Source organism: Biomphalaria glabrata, chromosome 1 (assembly GCF_947242115.1).
Source record: "Biomphalaria glabrata chromosome 1, xgBioGlab47.1, whole genome shotgun sequence".
NCBI classification, from domain to species: Eukaryota; Metazoa; Mollusca; class Gastropoda; family Planorbidae; genus Biomphalaria; species Biomphalaria glabrata.
In genome coordinates, this window is record NC_074711.1 from 89,457,030 (window position 1) to 89,473,299 (window position 16,270).

At 37.7% G+C, this 16,270-nt stretch overlaps 1 protein-coding gene across 2 annotated transcripts in view; it reads left to right on the forward strand.

The window, feature by feature from the left end:
* The window catches only part of LOC106065771 (synaptic vesicular amine transporter-like), a 69,579-nt gene that overhangs the window by 39,320 nt on the left and 13,989 nt on the right, over positions 1–16,270 (forward strand). For both annotated transcript variants that reach the window (XM_056018456.1, XM_056018455.1), the window contains 6 exons: positions 6,734–6,900; positions 7,619–8,033; positions 8,869–8,927; positions 9,396–9,479; positions 11,413–11,505; positions 12,784–12,873. In XM_056018456.1, coding sequence (XP_055874431.1) covers positions 6,786–6,900; positions 7,619–8,033; positions 8,869–8,927; positions 9,396–9,479; positions 11,413–11,505; positions 12,784–12,873 — 856 coding nt within the window. In that variant the 5' untranslated portion in view covers positions 6,734–6,785. The remainder of the gene's footprint in view (positions 1–6,733; positions 6,901–7,618; positions 8,034–8,868; positions 8,928–9,395; positions 9,480–11,412; positions 11,506–12,783; positions 12,874–16,270) is intronic.

Sequence of the window (16,270 nt, forward strand, 5' to 3'; positions counted from 1 at the left end):
ACTTTTAAGAAAACTCGCTTATATTAAATGAAATTGCAACAATTCTTGTGAATCAATAAAAACGGGATCTTCAGGGCGCATCTGAGGCCACCCAGTTCTAATGGGTACCTAACTTGGAAAAAAGTCAAGGCGGTTGGTCGTTGCGCTGGCCACAAGACAACCTCGTTAATCGTGGGCCACAGAAACAGATGGCCCTCATATTATCTGCTCTATAGACCGCATAGCCTGAAAGGGGAAGTGTAGTTACTTAACTATTTCCGTTCTATTTATAGATATTATAAGCGCTTCTCTGTGATTGGTTCAAATCGAATAATTCCCAAATCAAACTAAACAAAAACTAAAAAAAAAAAAGTTCGATCAAAGGTCAAGTAAGGAAAAAGGGGGGGGGGGGGGGGGAACGATTACAGGAAAAAGAAAAAATATCGCTAATTATGATGCCGCGAAACGGATTGCAAACAATGGTCAGTCCTCTTGCTAGGAAATTTGGCGCTGGACGCTGGTCACTGTTTGCAGACAAGGGGAACTAATTACGATGATTTCCGAAAAAAGCGATTGGAGCAGGGGAGGTAGCTTTAAAAATCAATGGGTCCGAACAATCTTTTCTAACGATATGAAACATAATCGTGCAGCCATTTTGTGTTTTAATTGTTTGTTATGTCATACATTCTTGCCCCTTTTGAAGTATGGTGACTGCGTTTTATATATTTTAATTTTCATGTTTATCATAGCTTTCGGATTTATGGAATAAAATGCGTTCTGATAAATTACATTGGACAAATTATCATCATACTACGAACTTACAATTTTTTTCTATTTTTATGCGTATATAAAAAAAAACACGTCATACATCTCGCTGACAGTATCGGTCCATACGCAGTACTATCCAGCTCCTCCTAAACTTAATGACCACAGTGCACTCTAATGCCTAAGAGAATCAGTTCCAAAGGCCCTGACCTTGATGGTGGTGATGGGGCCCGAGACAATTGAATACAATTCATATGGTTCCCAGGCCAATAAAAATATTGATGTATTAGAACTAATTGTAGAATTATAATTACATTTTTTTTTACTGCTAAGTAATTAGCAATCATATACTTCTCCTAGTCTTCTAACTTTCTAACATCTTATGTTGTATTTTTCCATGTAATCAAAGCCGCTAGTTTGAAGGTCACCTTAGACTGTGCACATTTCGGTTTACATAAGTCAAAATAATACAGGGGCGTAATACAGGGGCGTAACTAGGAATTTTCCATCGTCTTGGGGCCCGGGGGGCTTGACCTCTTTTGGGGCCCTTCATTTTTTTCTGTAAAAAACACTTATTTTGGGGCCCCTCTCAAGTGGGGGCCCGGGGGGATTTTCAAATTCTCCCCCCTCCTCCCCCCACCCTAGCTACGCCACTGAAATAATAATATAATCTTAATATATTGTTTAAGCTGAAAAGACTATTATAAATGTTTACAGCTTTGATTAAGTTAAAAAATGCTATTCTTTTTTTTTTGGGTGGGGGGAGGAGTATAAAGTAGATTTTTAATTCAAATCCATTGTGTTTACTGCACTACGCGCTTAGGTCAACACACACAGTGACACACACATCACTTAAGACATAACGTTGTGTAAATCTCATTGGCGGGAGTGGCGGCAACTAATACAAACACTATAAGGGAGATAACTTTAAAGAGTATAAAAGCCTTTCCCTATCTAGCAGACGTGGAGTTGACAGCCATTGATGCAGGCGACCTCTCGCCTAACGGAAAGGGGCCTTGATTGACTGTATTCACTCGCCAGCGAAATTACGGATGGAGAAGTCAAACCGGAACTAGTTTTCTTCAGAACACGAACGTGTCAAAATGGCGCAAGTATTTTTGTCTTCGAGAAGTGAGCGCGAAATCAAGAAGAAGAAGAGAAACGTTTGCGGGGCGAGTGGAAGATGGAAGACATTCGAAAGTTCTAGACATTCGAATAATGGCGGATTGAAGTCAAGTTTAAATCTCCACTTTTGTTAGATGGGAGTTTAGGAATTTTAGAGAGTGTCGTCTGAGTAAGAGAGGATTAGAGTCTCTGATATAAATAGCTGCAAGATAGGACATGAGTTGTCATTGATTACACATGTGAGATACATATACGTGAGAGTGGCAGTTAGAAAAATAATGTGAAAAACATTATATTAGAAAGTTTACTGATGAAAATGTTGGTAGATACTTCTATGCATTCTTGGTGAAAATTAGTTTTCGATTCTTTAAAAGTTGTCAAGAGATGAAAGAAACATTAAATTAGTTGAAATGTTTTTTTGTTGTTTTTGTTATTGTCTTTACATTTGTTTTTAATACCCTGAACAATCTTACGATTACACGTTCTTTCTTTTCGTTCTATTTCTTCCTTCCTCTTTTTCTCTTTCTTTCTTTTATTCACTGAGTAGGATCCTTTTTATATCACAAACAATATTTTGTTTTCTTTCAATCTCTCCCTCTCCAATCTTCACACAAGGCGGTGCACGTCTCTCTTTCTCTTAGATCAAGTTTATTTACATCTACATATTTTTCTCTCAACGTGTCTCTCTGTATCTCTCTCTCCCTGACTCTGTCTCTCTGTCTATCTCTCTCTCTGCCTATCTCGCTCTTTATCTCTGTCTCTCTCTTTATCTCTGTCTCTATCTGCCTCTCTCTCTACCTGTCTCTCTGTCTTTCTCTCTCTCTCTTTCTGTGTCTCTGCCTCTCTCTCTCTCTCTCTCTCTTTATCTCTCTGTCTCTTTCTCTCTCTGTCTCTTCCTCTCTATCTGTCTCTCTCTGCCTCTCTCTCCCTGTCTCTGTGTCTCTGTCTTTCTCTGTCTCTTTCTCTCTCTGTCTCTTCCTCTCTCTCTCTGTCTCTATCTGCCTCTCTGTTCCTGTCTCTGTGTCTCTCTGTCTTTCTCTCTCTCTTTCTCTGTGTCTCTGCCTCTCTCTCTTTATCTCTCTGTTTCTATCTGCCTCTCTCTTCCTGTCTCTGTGTCTCTCTGTCTTTCTGTCTCTCTTTCTCTGTGTCTCTGCCTCTCTCTCTTTCTCTCTCTGTCTCTTCCTCTCTCTCTGTCTCTATCTGCCTCTCTCTCCCTGTCTCTGTGTCTCTGTCTTTCTCTGTATCTTTCTCTGTGTCTCTGCCTCTCTCTCTCTCTTTATCTCTGTCTCTATCTGCCTCTCTCTCCCTGTCTCTGTGTCTCTCTGTCTTTCTCGCTCTCTTTCTCTGTGTCTCTGCCTCTCTCTCTCTCTTTATCTCTCTGTCTCTCTCTTTATCTCTCTGACTCCCTCTCGAGTATGTGATTACAATACTCCTTACGCAAGTTTTCCCCCCTGAAGTATCAGACGTTTGATCCTCAGCTGTAAGAGGCATCAAGTGCACTTGATCATGGTGAGTGAAGTCTGAAAACGACAAGGGAAGTAATAACAGAGTATCTCACGGCAAGAAATATTCACTTATTAGCATTAAGGAGTCGAGTTCTTATTTGTCTATGCTTCTGACACATGTTCTACAACAGACGTTAAATGTGTCACATTGCTTTGTAGCGCGCAGGGGGTGGTTACATGTTGTCACGTGACCTCTGGGTGGAAGTGACGTGTACTGGTTAAAAGTACCGATAAAAAAGGAGGGGGGGAGGAGAGAATTTCTATAGTCATTAGATGTGTAAAGCTGTTCTGTTTGGCTTCTAGGCTGAACTGCGTAAAGCTGTTCTGTATAGCTTCTAGGCTGAACTGCGTAAAGCTGTTCTGTATAGCTTCTAGGCTGAACTGCGTAAAGCTGTTCTGTATAGCTTCTAGGCTGAACTGCGTAAAGCTGTTCTGTATAGCTTCTAGGCTGAACTGCGTAAAGCTGTTTTGTATAGCTTCTAGGCTGAACTGCGTAAAGTTGTCTTGTGTAGTTTCTCGGCTGAGCTGTTTAAAGGTGTTTTGTATAGCTTCTAGGCTGAACTGCGTAAAGTTGTCTTGTGTAGTTTCTCGGCTGAGCTTTTTAAAGCTGTTTTGTATAGCTTCTAGGCTGAACTGCGTAAAGTTGTCTGGTGTAGTTTCTCGGCTGAGCTGAGCTGTTTAAAGCTGTTCTGTATAGCTTCTAGGCTGAACTGCGTAAAGCTGTTCTGTATAGCTTCTAGGCTGAACTGCGTAAAGCTGTTCTGTATAGCTTCTAGGCTGAACTGCGTAAAGTTGTTTTGTATAGTTTCTCGGCTGAGCTGTTTAAAGCTGTCTGGTGTAGTTTCTCGGCTGAGCTGTTTAAAGCTGTCTGGTGTAGTTTCTCGGCTGAGCTGTTTAAAGCTGTCTGGTGTAGTTTCTCGGCTGAGCTGTTTAAAGCTGTCTGGTGTAGTTTCTCGGCTGAGCTGTTTAAAGCTGTCTGGTGTAGTTTCTCGGCTGAGCTGTTTAAAGCTGTCTGGTGTAGTTTCTCGGCTGAGCTGTTTAAAGCTGTCTGGTGTAGTTTCTCGGCTGAGCTGTTTAAAGCTGTCTGGTGTAGTTTCTCGGCTGAGCTGTTTAAAGCTGTCTGGTGTAGTTTCTCGGCTGAGCTGTTTAAAGCTGTCTGGTGTAGTTTCTCGGCTGAGCTGTTTAAAGCTGTCTGGTGTAGTTTCTCGGCTGAGCTGTTTAAAGCTGTCTGGTGTAGTTTCTCGGCTGAGCTGTTTAAAGCTGTCTGGTGTAGTTTCTCGGCTGAGCTGTTTAAAGCTGTCTGGTGTAGTTTCTCGGCTGAGCTGTTTAAAGCTGTCTGGTGTAGTTTCTCGGCTGAGCTGTTTAAAGCTGTTTTGTATAGCTTCTAGGCTGAGTTGTCCCTAGTTTGCACCCTAGTGGAGACTCTCCATTATTTAGCCATATTTAGTTCTCTATTTTCTTTTATTATTATATGTGTCCCACACTGGTGCCATTATATATGTTTTAGCAATTAATATGTTTCTCATATGTATATGTTTTAGCAATTAATATGTTTCTCATATGTATATGTTTTAGCAATTAATGTGTTTCTCATATGTATATGTTTTAGCAATTAATATGTTTCTCATATGTATTTGTTTTAGCAATTAATATGTTTCTCATGTGTATATGTTTTAGCAATTAATATGTTTCTCATATGTTTGTTTTAGCAATTAATATGTTTCTCATATGTATATGTTTTAGCAATTAATATGTTTCTCATATGTATTTGTTTTAGCAATTAATATGTTTCTCATGTGTATATGTTTTAGCAATTAATATGTTTCTCATGTGTATATGTTTTAGCAATTAATATGTTTCTCATATGTATATGTTTTAGCAATTAATATGTTTCTCATATGTATTTGTTTTAGCAATTAATGTGTTTCTCATATGTATATGTTTTGGTCAAAAGATGTAGTGCTTTTGCTCTAAGCCATAGCTTTGTGTTTGAATCCGAGTGGAGGCATAGATTTGAAATTGTATGTCACTTTTAAAACTTCTGGAACCCACTCAGCACAGTTTTCGATAGATATGTTGGCGATTACCTGGCCTTCCGACGACTCCATTTAAAACAGGCAACATAATCAAAATAACGTAACTTCGCTAACCTCTTTAACTTATAGAAAAACTCTAATTGTTTCAATAAAAACTCTAATTGTTTCAATAAAAACTCTAATTGTTTCAATAAAAACTCGAATTGGTCAATAAAAACTCGAATTGTTTCAATAAAAACTCGAATTGTTTCTATAAAAACTTGAATGGTTTTTAGAAAAACAATAAAAACTCGAATTGTTTCTAGAAAAAGCTCGAATTGTTTCTAGAAAAAGCTCGAATTGTTTCTAGAAAAAGCTCGAATTGTTTCTAGAAAAAGCTCGAATGGTTTCTAGAAAAACTCTATAAACATCCAGATGTTAAATATTTTAACAAGTTTGTTGGTTAAATGTTGATGTCATCAAACAGAAGAGAACTGTCTTGATGTGTAATTCTAAAGACGTGGAAATGAGTTGTACAAAAGACTCTGCGCCCAGTGTCAATAAAAACAGAACGTGGAATATCGATCAAACTTTTGAAGCAAACACTACGTCATAGAGGGGAAATCAAAAAATGAAAAAGCCATAGAGACACAGACCTCGATCTGAAACAAAAAGTACATTAGCGTTTTGCGGTGATATTTAAAACGTATGTATATTCACCCGCTACTTTACCAATATTTAAACCTGATATTTCCCAATATCTAAATAATTTCAGGCGATTTATGGGGTCTGTAAAACAATGAATGCAGTAGTAAAGAAAGAATTATATACAACTTCTCAATAACTTGACTGCTCATCTGGATGCGTTAACCTGTTTGTCTTGTGTGTTATTGTAAGAGATAGTATAATCTGAAAAAATCATACTTAAAAATTGGTTAGCCAAGTACCCAACCCCGATTTCAAATGTTTTACCATGTATAAACACGATGAAGGCTTTTGTTGGCGAAAAAAAAATGTCTTCTAATGTGTGAAACAATTCTTTTTGTTTCTAAAAATGCGCGGGTTGAACAGTAAACATTTGACATACGATTTCAAAAGGAAAAAAAAAGCACACTTAAGACGCTAAGGCTGAAGTGTAGAGAAATGTACAGGACGTGTGTTGCTTTAGAGTACTTTAGACACATGTGTTTCAAAAGACTAACTGTTATTTACTGATCGCTGGACTATTATAACTGTGTTAACACGCGTAGTAGGCCCACTAGTGACCCGCCCGTCTTCTGAGATATACCGGAAATCACCACCGTCTCAACGAAATAATAAAGATGTAATTGTTTGTTTTTTTAGAGCAAGTGAAGCGTGCCTACAGTAACAACTGCCGCAGTTACGTCTGCTCGAGATGACGTCGTGCAAGCCTTACGATCTGCTCCAAAAGTTCCGGCATTCCAGGAAACTGGTTTTGGTCATTGTTTTCGTGGCCCTGTTCCTGGACAACATGTTGCTGACTGTAGTAGGTGAGTTGTTGGAGTTTTTTTTAAATATAATGCTCTATTCATATAAAGACGTTTCGTCGTATTGTAGTCACTGAAATAAACAAACATAGCTTATAAAATTAGCCTCAAATGTTTGACTGCAGATCTAGATCTACATGAAAGTTAGAATATCTGGCCACATTCGGTAAATTGTAATGTATATAATAAAAACACTTTTGTTCCCCTGGCAATCAAATCATTAAATAGAAACAATCTGATATAAACATTTCACGTGTAAATTATGAGTCTGGTGTGAATGTACATTTTGTCTTTTTATAGTTACAATGTTTTGTTTGATGTAATGCACAAATTGTAAGACACATTTCCTTACGGACGATAAAGATTATTATTATTATTATTATTTTTATTATTATTATGACTTGGTAGATTTATGTAAACACTGAATATATTACTACAAAGAATGTATAGCTACATATAATGTATGATTTAGTAGATTTATACTGACACTGGCTATATTACTACAAAGAATGTATAGCTACATATAATGTATGACTTAGTAGATTTATACTGACACTGGCTATATTACTACAAAGAATGTATAGCTACATATAATGTATGACTTAGTAGATTTATACTGACACTGGCTATATTACTACAAAGAATGTATAGCTACATCGATTCTATGTCTCAAAATTCCTGTTTACTGTTCGATGACATAATTACATTTGCATTTTTCTAGTTCCCATTGTGCCCAACTTTCTTCGGAAACTTGAGAACCCTTACACTGTCGTAAACAGAACCAAGATGGAGTTAGGCATCACCGAGGCGCCTACCTTTGAGGTCCGTTGTAGAAACTTTACTTCCTTGCCTAGAATCAACGCCACGGGCTATTTCGGGAGTAGTGGCTACATCATGGAGAACATCAAGGACGCCCCAAGGTACTATGCGCACGCCTTTGGGCGCCTGGACGCCAGGGAAGTATGCTACAACGAGACAGTGTGGCACAACCTTTCTGCTGTGTATGTCACGGTGACCGAACGATCCCCAAGGAAGGCCGACCTGGACGCTGAGAATATAGAAGTGGGATTCATGTTCGCCTCGAAGGCTATCATGCAGCTCATCGCCAACCCGTTTATAGGACCGGTCACTAACAGGTAAGTCACCAGTCTGTTGATAGATACTGTCAGCCAGCTATGTGTTGTCCACCCTTTCATAAAAAGCGCCTTTATATTGAATTAAATAAATAATATATGGCTCCTTTTGTCTCGAAAGGCAATCGATGCGCCCAAGTGAGTCACTGCTTTAGGCTTAATCTTGAGATGAGGCAGAATCTGGTGTGGCTAATCAAGCCAATTCTAGAACGGCAGACTTTGCCACAATTTATACATGTGTGTACCTCTGATTCAGGGCTAACGGATAGGGCAGCTTTCTTTTTTTCCCTCTTGATTAAAGCCGCTTCAATTCTTTTGTTCTCAGCAAGGGTTGTCCCAGCACGCACAGTCTGTCTCCATGCACTCCGGTCTTAGGCTATGTTTTCCCACATACTTTCGCTGATGCCTGTGGCTCTCATGTCTCGCTTGCAGACATCTCTATATGTAAGTCTTGGGCGGCCCTTGGGTCTGACTCCTTCCACAAGCTCAGCATATAAGATATCTTTCGGGATTCTACCATCTGGCATGCGGGTGACATGTCCGAGCCAGCGTAATCTTCTTTGAGTCAGGAGAGCATACATGCTGTTCATATTGGCCAGTCTCAAAACTTCCTGATTGGAGACATGGTCCCTCCAAGAGATGCCCATTATGCGTCTCAGGCAGCGCAAGTGGAAACTATTCAATCTGTGCTCTTGGTACATGTATGTTGACCAGCTTTCACTGCCATAAAGGAGAGTGCTCACAACAAAGGCGTTGTAGACTAGGATTTTGATAAATAATTAATAATAATAATAAATAATAATGATCTTTTCACAGTAATACTTGGATTTTTTTTCAGAGTTGGATATACAATACCTATGTTCGTTGGATTTTTCATAATGATGGTGTCCACTATAAGTAAGTAGTTAATAAACTTAATACATGATACATGTTTTAGCCTGTGGGTGTTTTTATGTTTATTTTAATGTGAGAGATAAAGATCTAATAACTTAAATTCTTTAATGGCCAATTATCTCTAAATAATAGAGTTTAACATTATACAATTTATTCTGTTCAATTGTTAGTCTGTTATTATATATTGCATTTGAAACCAAAAGAAAATCCTCTGCCGAGGACATGCGCAGACGGCGAAAATAAAACCCTAATCGACCACCAGCGGACAATGGTTATGCTTGCCCTGATTGTGGCAAAATATGTAGGTCACAGCTGAGGCTGCGTAGCCACGGGAAATACTGCATTCTTCATTATCTTCAGACTCGAAAACAATCCTTAAATATATTGCATTATTATTATTTTTTATGTGCGTTTTTTAGCTTGCTATAGTCTATTCTTGATCTGTTATGGTATATTGTTGGTCTGTTCTAGTCTTTGCCTTTGGTGAGACCTACGCAGTTCTGTTTGTAGCTCGGACCGTACAAGGAATCGGGTCGTCGTGTTCCAGTGTAGCAGGTAGAGTTATCTTCTCTTTGTTTCTCATCCCCATGTTTATTCACAAAACCATAGACTATATATATACAGGACTGCCAACTGTGCGCACCACGCCTATATTATTCAAATTAAATAAGTCCCGTATACCGAGGCGTCCTTGGTTGCAGTGTAGTGTTAGAAGAATGACTTCCGGTGAATTAGTTTACTATCATAGACATAAATAAATATAGACTGGAAGTAGGAAGTTATTTTTATTTGGGGGGAGTCAATATGTTTTATGTACTATATCTATGTGAAAAAAAAATGGCGGCGAGTGAGCTATAAATTCTAGGACTAACATTTCAGCCAATATATACCTTTGATCTTTAGTTTTGAAAAGTGCAAAACTGCCATATTCCCAATATTTTGTCTTTGTTTTATAATCATAGACATAGGCAAATATATATAGGTTTGTGATGTGGATCTACAAACTTATCTTTTCCCAAATATTTCCGATAATAATTTGTTCTTTATCGTCCTGTCTATATATATATGTCTATGTTTACTATATAAAGAAAGCATCACTAAATATAAACACTACGTTAAAATTGTTTCTTAGTCATAATTTTGGTAACAGTGCGATAGACATAGCCAGATTTTTATAACAACAAAATCTGATTTACCAACTTAAAAAAAGAGCATTTACATAGATAGTGTTCTAACTAGTTTATATATATATATATATATATATATATATATATATATATATATATATATATATATATATATATATATATATATATATATATATATATATATATATATATATATATGTATATATATATAATCAAAAACCAATTAAGTACTTTTTTTCAAAAACAAATTATAGTAGTCTGTATGGTCGTAGCCTATATATAGATATAGTTTATAGCCATGCTTACTTTAAAAAAAATATAAATAAATTTCAAAAAATAGGTATAGAATCTAGATGTAAATAAAAGTTGGTAAAGATGTGAGTGTGTAGGCTCAGTGACTCACTATTGTTATTTTTTTTTTAGACTGACTCACTCACAGACTTAACTTCTATCACCAATTATAGGCCTATAGGCTACCTAAGTAATAAATGACAATCTCAAAACTGTATTGACTCTTTCATTAATCGCTTATTTAACTCATATTAATAGTATACAATGTAAAAAGAAATGTGATGAAAAGAGAAATATATTATCCAAGCTGGCATCATCATTCAAACATAGTGAATGTCATAAACATAGACATAAATAAATATAGACTGGAAAAAGGAAGTAACTTCATGTAACTTGAAAACATGTAGATCTATTGTATTCGGATTTCCGAATTCTGAAAAGTTGCATGATCTTCATTCTTTGAGATTAAACAAATCTACACTGCCTCCTTATATACAATATATATAGGTGTGTATCAAAGTTAAAAAAGCACTTTTATACTGCTCATAAATGCTTTATAATAAAGTACACAAAATTGCAAGTCACAAATTTTCGTTTCATAAAACTCTTTAATTGGCCAGTCTATATTTATTTATGTCTATGGTCATAAAATAAGTTTATACCGGAAGTGCCTCGTCTCCCATTTTGGAGTTGAACGAAACTTATGCTTAGTTACCCTTAGTGTTGGCAGTCCTGTATATATATATATATATATATATATATATATATATAGTCTATGACAAAACCAACCATCAGATATTTAAGTGGGGATAAAACAAAGCGCCACCTGGCTGGTCGACATAGCACAAGGGAGACTTCCAAGTAGGTGCGGGAGAGGGGGGATTAATGGAGGAGAGACGTGAAATCAATATTTAATCTGAGGAATTGATACGTCAAACTTAATCTTAATGAAGAAGAGTTTATAAACAGTATACCCTTTAACTCACACTCTAATAAGATAATGCATGCTTATAAGGAAACAAGCGATAAAATGTTTACGTCTCTCGTAGGTATGGGAATGATCGCTTCATATTATCCGGATGACAAAGAAAGAGGAAACGCAATGGGTATAGCTTTAGGAGGTCTTGCTCTGGGAGTCTTGGGTAAGTACTGTCTTATCTTATCTTATCTTATCTTATATAATACAGACGTTACTTCAAAAAAAAAGAAGATGATTACGTCCTACGCGTCACGCATTCAGTCATGCATATTAACCGATGACTTACATTCTGCCAAGTCACTGGTTTTTCTGGCTAGCTCAGGCAACCTATTCCATGCTCTAATAGCACTAGGGGAAGAAGGAGTATTTGTACAAATTTGTCCTAGCATATGGCGGAGTTCGTATACTCTTATCTTTGTGTCTTTCTGAGTATTTTATTAAATTTTGTATTTGAAGATTATGGTTCAGAGTTTTATGAATAATTGCTACTTTACATTTGAGTCGAACACGTTTCAATAGCAGAACTATTGCAGAGATTAGCATTTTTAGTTTAAATATTTTAAAAATATTCTCTTTGAAATTTATTCATTTAACTGTTTCCATATCTTTTCTGGTTACGAATAACTCTTTACTAGATTTCGAGGTACCGTCAAACATCCACATTTAAAGATAACGCAACAGACATTTTTTTTTATTTAATTAGGCACCTTAAAATAACGACTGTTGGCTTAGTCGTTACATAGATGTAATAAAACGTGACCTCAAATCAGTGAACATCAATACTGACAATTGGGAAGACATAGCTCTAGACCGCAACAGACGGAGAGAGACAGTGACCAAGAAAGCTATGGGCAGTGAAAGTACATGGGTCTCAGCTCAGGAAGAAAAACGTACAATCCCAAAAAAACGGCCAGCTCCTCTACCACCGAAGCAAAAGCCACCTTAACCTCCGCTATCTGTGGACGGAAGTGTCTCTCCAAAACAGGGCTCCACAGCCACATGAGGAAGTGTGCTCTGAGATGAACCATAGTCGTTCTACAACTGAAGGAGGCCAATACTATACTATACTAGCTTAGTCAAGTTCGAAACACACTATATGTACAAAATATACGAGACCTAGTGATAATAATCTATTAACATATAAGTGATACATATATCTGAAATTTCGAAAATCCCCTAACAAGTTAACCACGAGAGTGGCTTTGTTTCTCCATGCACTCAAACCTTCCAAATTCAATGCGAGTTACCTTCCCCTGTTTATACATCGATTACCAAGCCTCTATCGCTCTTTCCAAAGTCGAATGCTAGCCGATACATTGAGCACTACAATAAGTCCACTTAACGCCAAGACCTTCTGGCCTCTCTCTCAAACACTGAAACAAGCTTTTCCCATTTTCAACCTATTTTAGCTTTTTTTTTTTTTGTTTTCTTCTCTCCTCAGTTGGGCCCCCATTTGGGGGTGTTATGTATGAATTCGCCGGCAAAGAGGCCCCATTCCTCATTCTGGCAGCGCTGGCATTTTTTGATGGCTGTAAGTATCGTGATTTTGTATTTTGGTGAAAACCGATCGATGATCGAACGTTTAAATATAGGGATCAATGGGTTAATTACTCGGAATAAAAGGTCAAGGTCAAACTAGAAGGTGTATCTATGATGTGGGTTCTGTGAAGTTGATGCCTTTTTGCACCTTATAAATGAGCACTTTAGAATGTTTCAATTTTGTTCGCCATGTGAAGCTCAATATTTATGCTGAAAACATGTGCGATAAATGAGTTAGAAATTTTAAAACCCAGCTACGAGATCATTTTTAATATCGATCTACGATACTACGAGTGCGGTTCTTTAAATTCAGATACGAGTAAGTTTCTTAATATTCAGCTACGAGTATGATTCTTAGATACAGCTACGAGTTCGATTCCTTATATCCAGCAACGAATACGAATCTTTATATCCAGATACGAGTACGATTCTTTACACAAGGATTAGAGCCTTCGGAGTTGGAGTCAACAAATGACAAATAACCCAAACTCTAGAAAGTAGACAATTGGATAATTCTTATTTTTAAAGATACATCACTAAATATATAAATGTCTCTATGTATGTGATTCCTGTTTAATATGACTATATAGATGTATGTGGTATAAACGTAGGTAGAGATCCTAGTTGGATATTTAAACAGACGATTGTGATGTTGATAGTACATGTAATGTTATTTACGTAGATGTCAACATGTTTTACTTATTAAATGTTGACTCCCTGTAATTGGTTCAATTAACGAGACTAAAGTCTGTGGATTTAGCAGACGTCTTGCTGTTCGTCTTTAGTCTTAGGCAATTACGTTTAGTTAAAGAGGTTTTTTTTTACCGCCCTTTTGTATTCTTTTCTTTATTTGCTCTTAATTACGTTCTGTATCCCCCCAGCCACCATCCGTTTCATCCCCTTTCTCTCAAAGTTGTGATTCAGTGTTTGTTGAATCCAAGGTTCAACTTGAGAGTATTTCTTCAGTCAAGCCTCCTTTCTGTCTCTCTGACTTCTCTCTCCGTGACTTTGTCTCTCTTGACTTCTCTCTCCGTGACTTTGTCTCTCTGACTTCTATCTCCATGACTTTGTCTCTCTGACTTCTCTCTCCATGACTTTGTCTCTCTGACTTCTCTCTCCATGACTTTGTCTCTCTGACTTCTCTGTCCGTGACTTTGTCTGACTTCTCTGTCCTTGACTTTGTCTGACTTCTCTCTCCATGACTTTGTCTCTCTGACTTCTCTCTCCATGACTTTGTCTCTCTGACTTCTCTGTCCGTGACTTTGTCTCTCTGACTTGTCTCTCCGTGACTTTGTCTCTCTGACTTCTCTCTCCGTGACTTTGTCTCTCACTTTCTCTTTCTCTCTGATCTCTCTTTCTAATTTTCTTTAATTTCTGATTCTCTCTCTCTCTCTCTCTCTCTTTCTCTCTTTCTTTCTTTCTGAAGCTCTCTCATCTTTGTCTGTCTCCCTCTCTCTTCCTCTCTGAATGTAAATCAGGCGTTCTTTTTTATTTGACTGTATCATTCTGACTATTTCAGTTTCTATTCTCTCTTTGCCCCTCTCTCTCTTTCTCTCTCTCTCTCTCTCTCTCTCGGACACTATTCTAGTCTGATTCTCTCTGAATCTCTCTGACTCTCGGTAGTCTGGAATGAGATACGGTATTTTTAGCTGATACCTAGAATCCTTCTGTATTATTTCAATTTGATGGCTAGGATCCTCCTCTTTTTCAGTAAGAGTCTATGAATCATATGAGAAAGTCAGCTTTTTTGTTTTGACAAATACTATGTCTTTGTCTAGGCCAGGGGTTCTCAATCTGTGGATCTAGACCCCCTTGGGGGTCGATTGACGATTTGCCAGGGATCGCCTAAGACCATCAAAAATATGGATTGTTATTGTCTATTCTTATATTGCTGTATGTGTGTGTGTGTGTGTGTGTGTGTGAGGTGGGGTCGCGGCAGAGTGGGAGATTGTAAAAAGGGGTCGCCTTGCTTAAAAGGTTGAGAACCGCTGGTCTAGGCTGATGTTTATAACGCTGTGTACTATACTTTAAGATTCAAAAAACCCGTGCCCTGAATGATATCGTCTTACAAAGCAAAGATCGGACTCCAGTCCCACATCATTAATGTAAAGTTCCCCTTTCAGACCTTGCGATCTATAGGGCAGATGATGTCAAGTTCATCTGTTCCTGTGGTCCACGGTTAACGAGAAGTGTCATGTGGCCAGAACAACGACCAACCGCCTTTACCTTCCCCAACTAAAGTCAGGTACTCATTAGAGTTTGGTGGACTAAGGGGCGCCCTAAACAACAAAGAAATTTAAAATCCCAGTCTTCACCGAGATTCGAACCCAGGACATCAGGTTTGGAAGCCAAGCGCTTAACCACTCAGCCACTGCGCCTCACAGAACCACTTTCCAGTTCATTTAAACTAAGATTGAATTAATATCCAACAAAGAAGGCAAAGCTGCCCATGACCTATAAAAAATATGTCTCTTTACTGGACACCCGTTTAAAACTTTCTATATACTGGACACTTCTTCTAAGTCTCTATCGACTGGACACTCTCTACAGTCAATAGTTCTAATTTTAAACTTGTAATTGCTTTAAACGCTAAACTGCAGGGCGATGATTGATTGGACAGAATATATTTTCCCATGATGCCCTCTTCAAGTGGTTTCCTCTTGGCTGAAGAGTTCCTTTGTTCCGGTAGGTGATGAGTAACAGGGCTCAAATCAATATGTCAATAGAATCGATACTCGATACAGAACGGCTTCTGTAGATAGATTGCTAGACATTTAATTTTGGATATCGGGTGCTGCTGAATACAGGGCGCGCCACTTCAAGGTGCAATATGAAAAGCAGACGATAAAACAGAGAAAAATAATTGATGTGTGGACCAATATATGTTGTATAGCGATATGAGAATTTAATAGTTCAATGGGGCAGGTTGAATTGATACCATATGACCACATACGAAAATCTAAGTTGACATGCATAGTTCAATGGGGCAGGTTGAATTGATACCATATGACCACATACGAAAATCTAAGTTGACATGTATAGTTCAATGGGGCAGGTTGAATTGATACCATATGACCACATACGAAAATCTAAGTTGACATGTATAGTTCAATGGGGCAGGTTGAATTGATACCATATGACCACATACGAAAATCTAAGTTGACATGTATAGTTCAATGGGGCAGGTTGAATTGATAACCTATTACCAAATACGAAAATCTAAGTTGACATGCATAGTTCGTAAGTTGACATGTATAGTTGATGTTAGATTTATCTGGTGTGGACAGTGTATAGCTAGCCAAGCTAGCAATGGCTTACTATTGACATTGGGGATGACGAGGGTGCCTGTCTCGTATGGGGGCGAATGTAAGCCAAAGGTAATCCTTTTG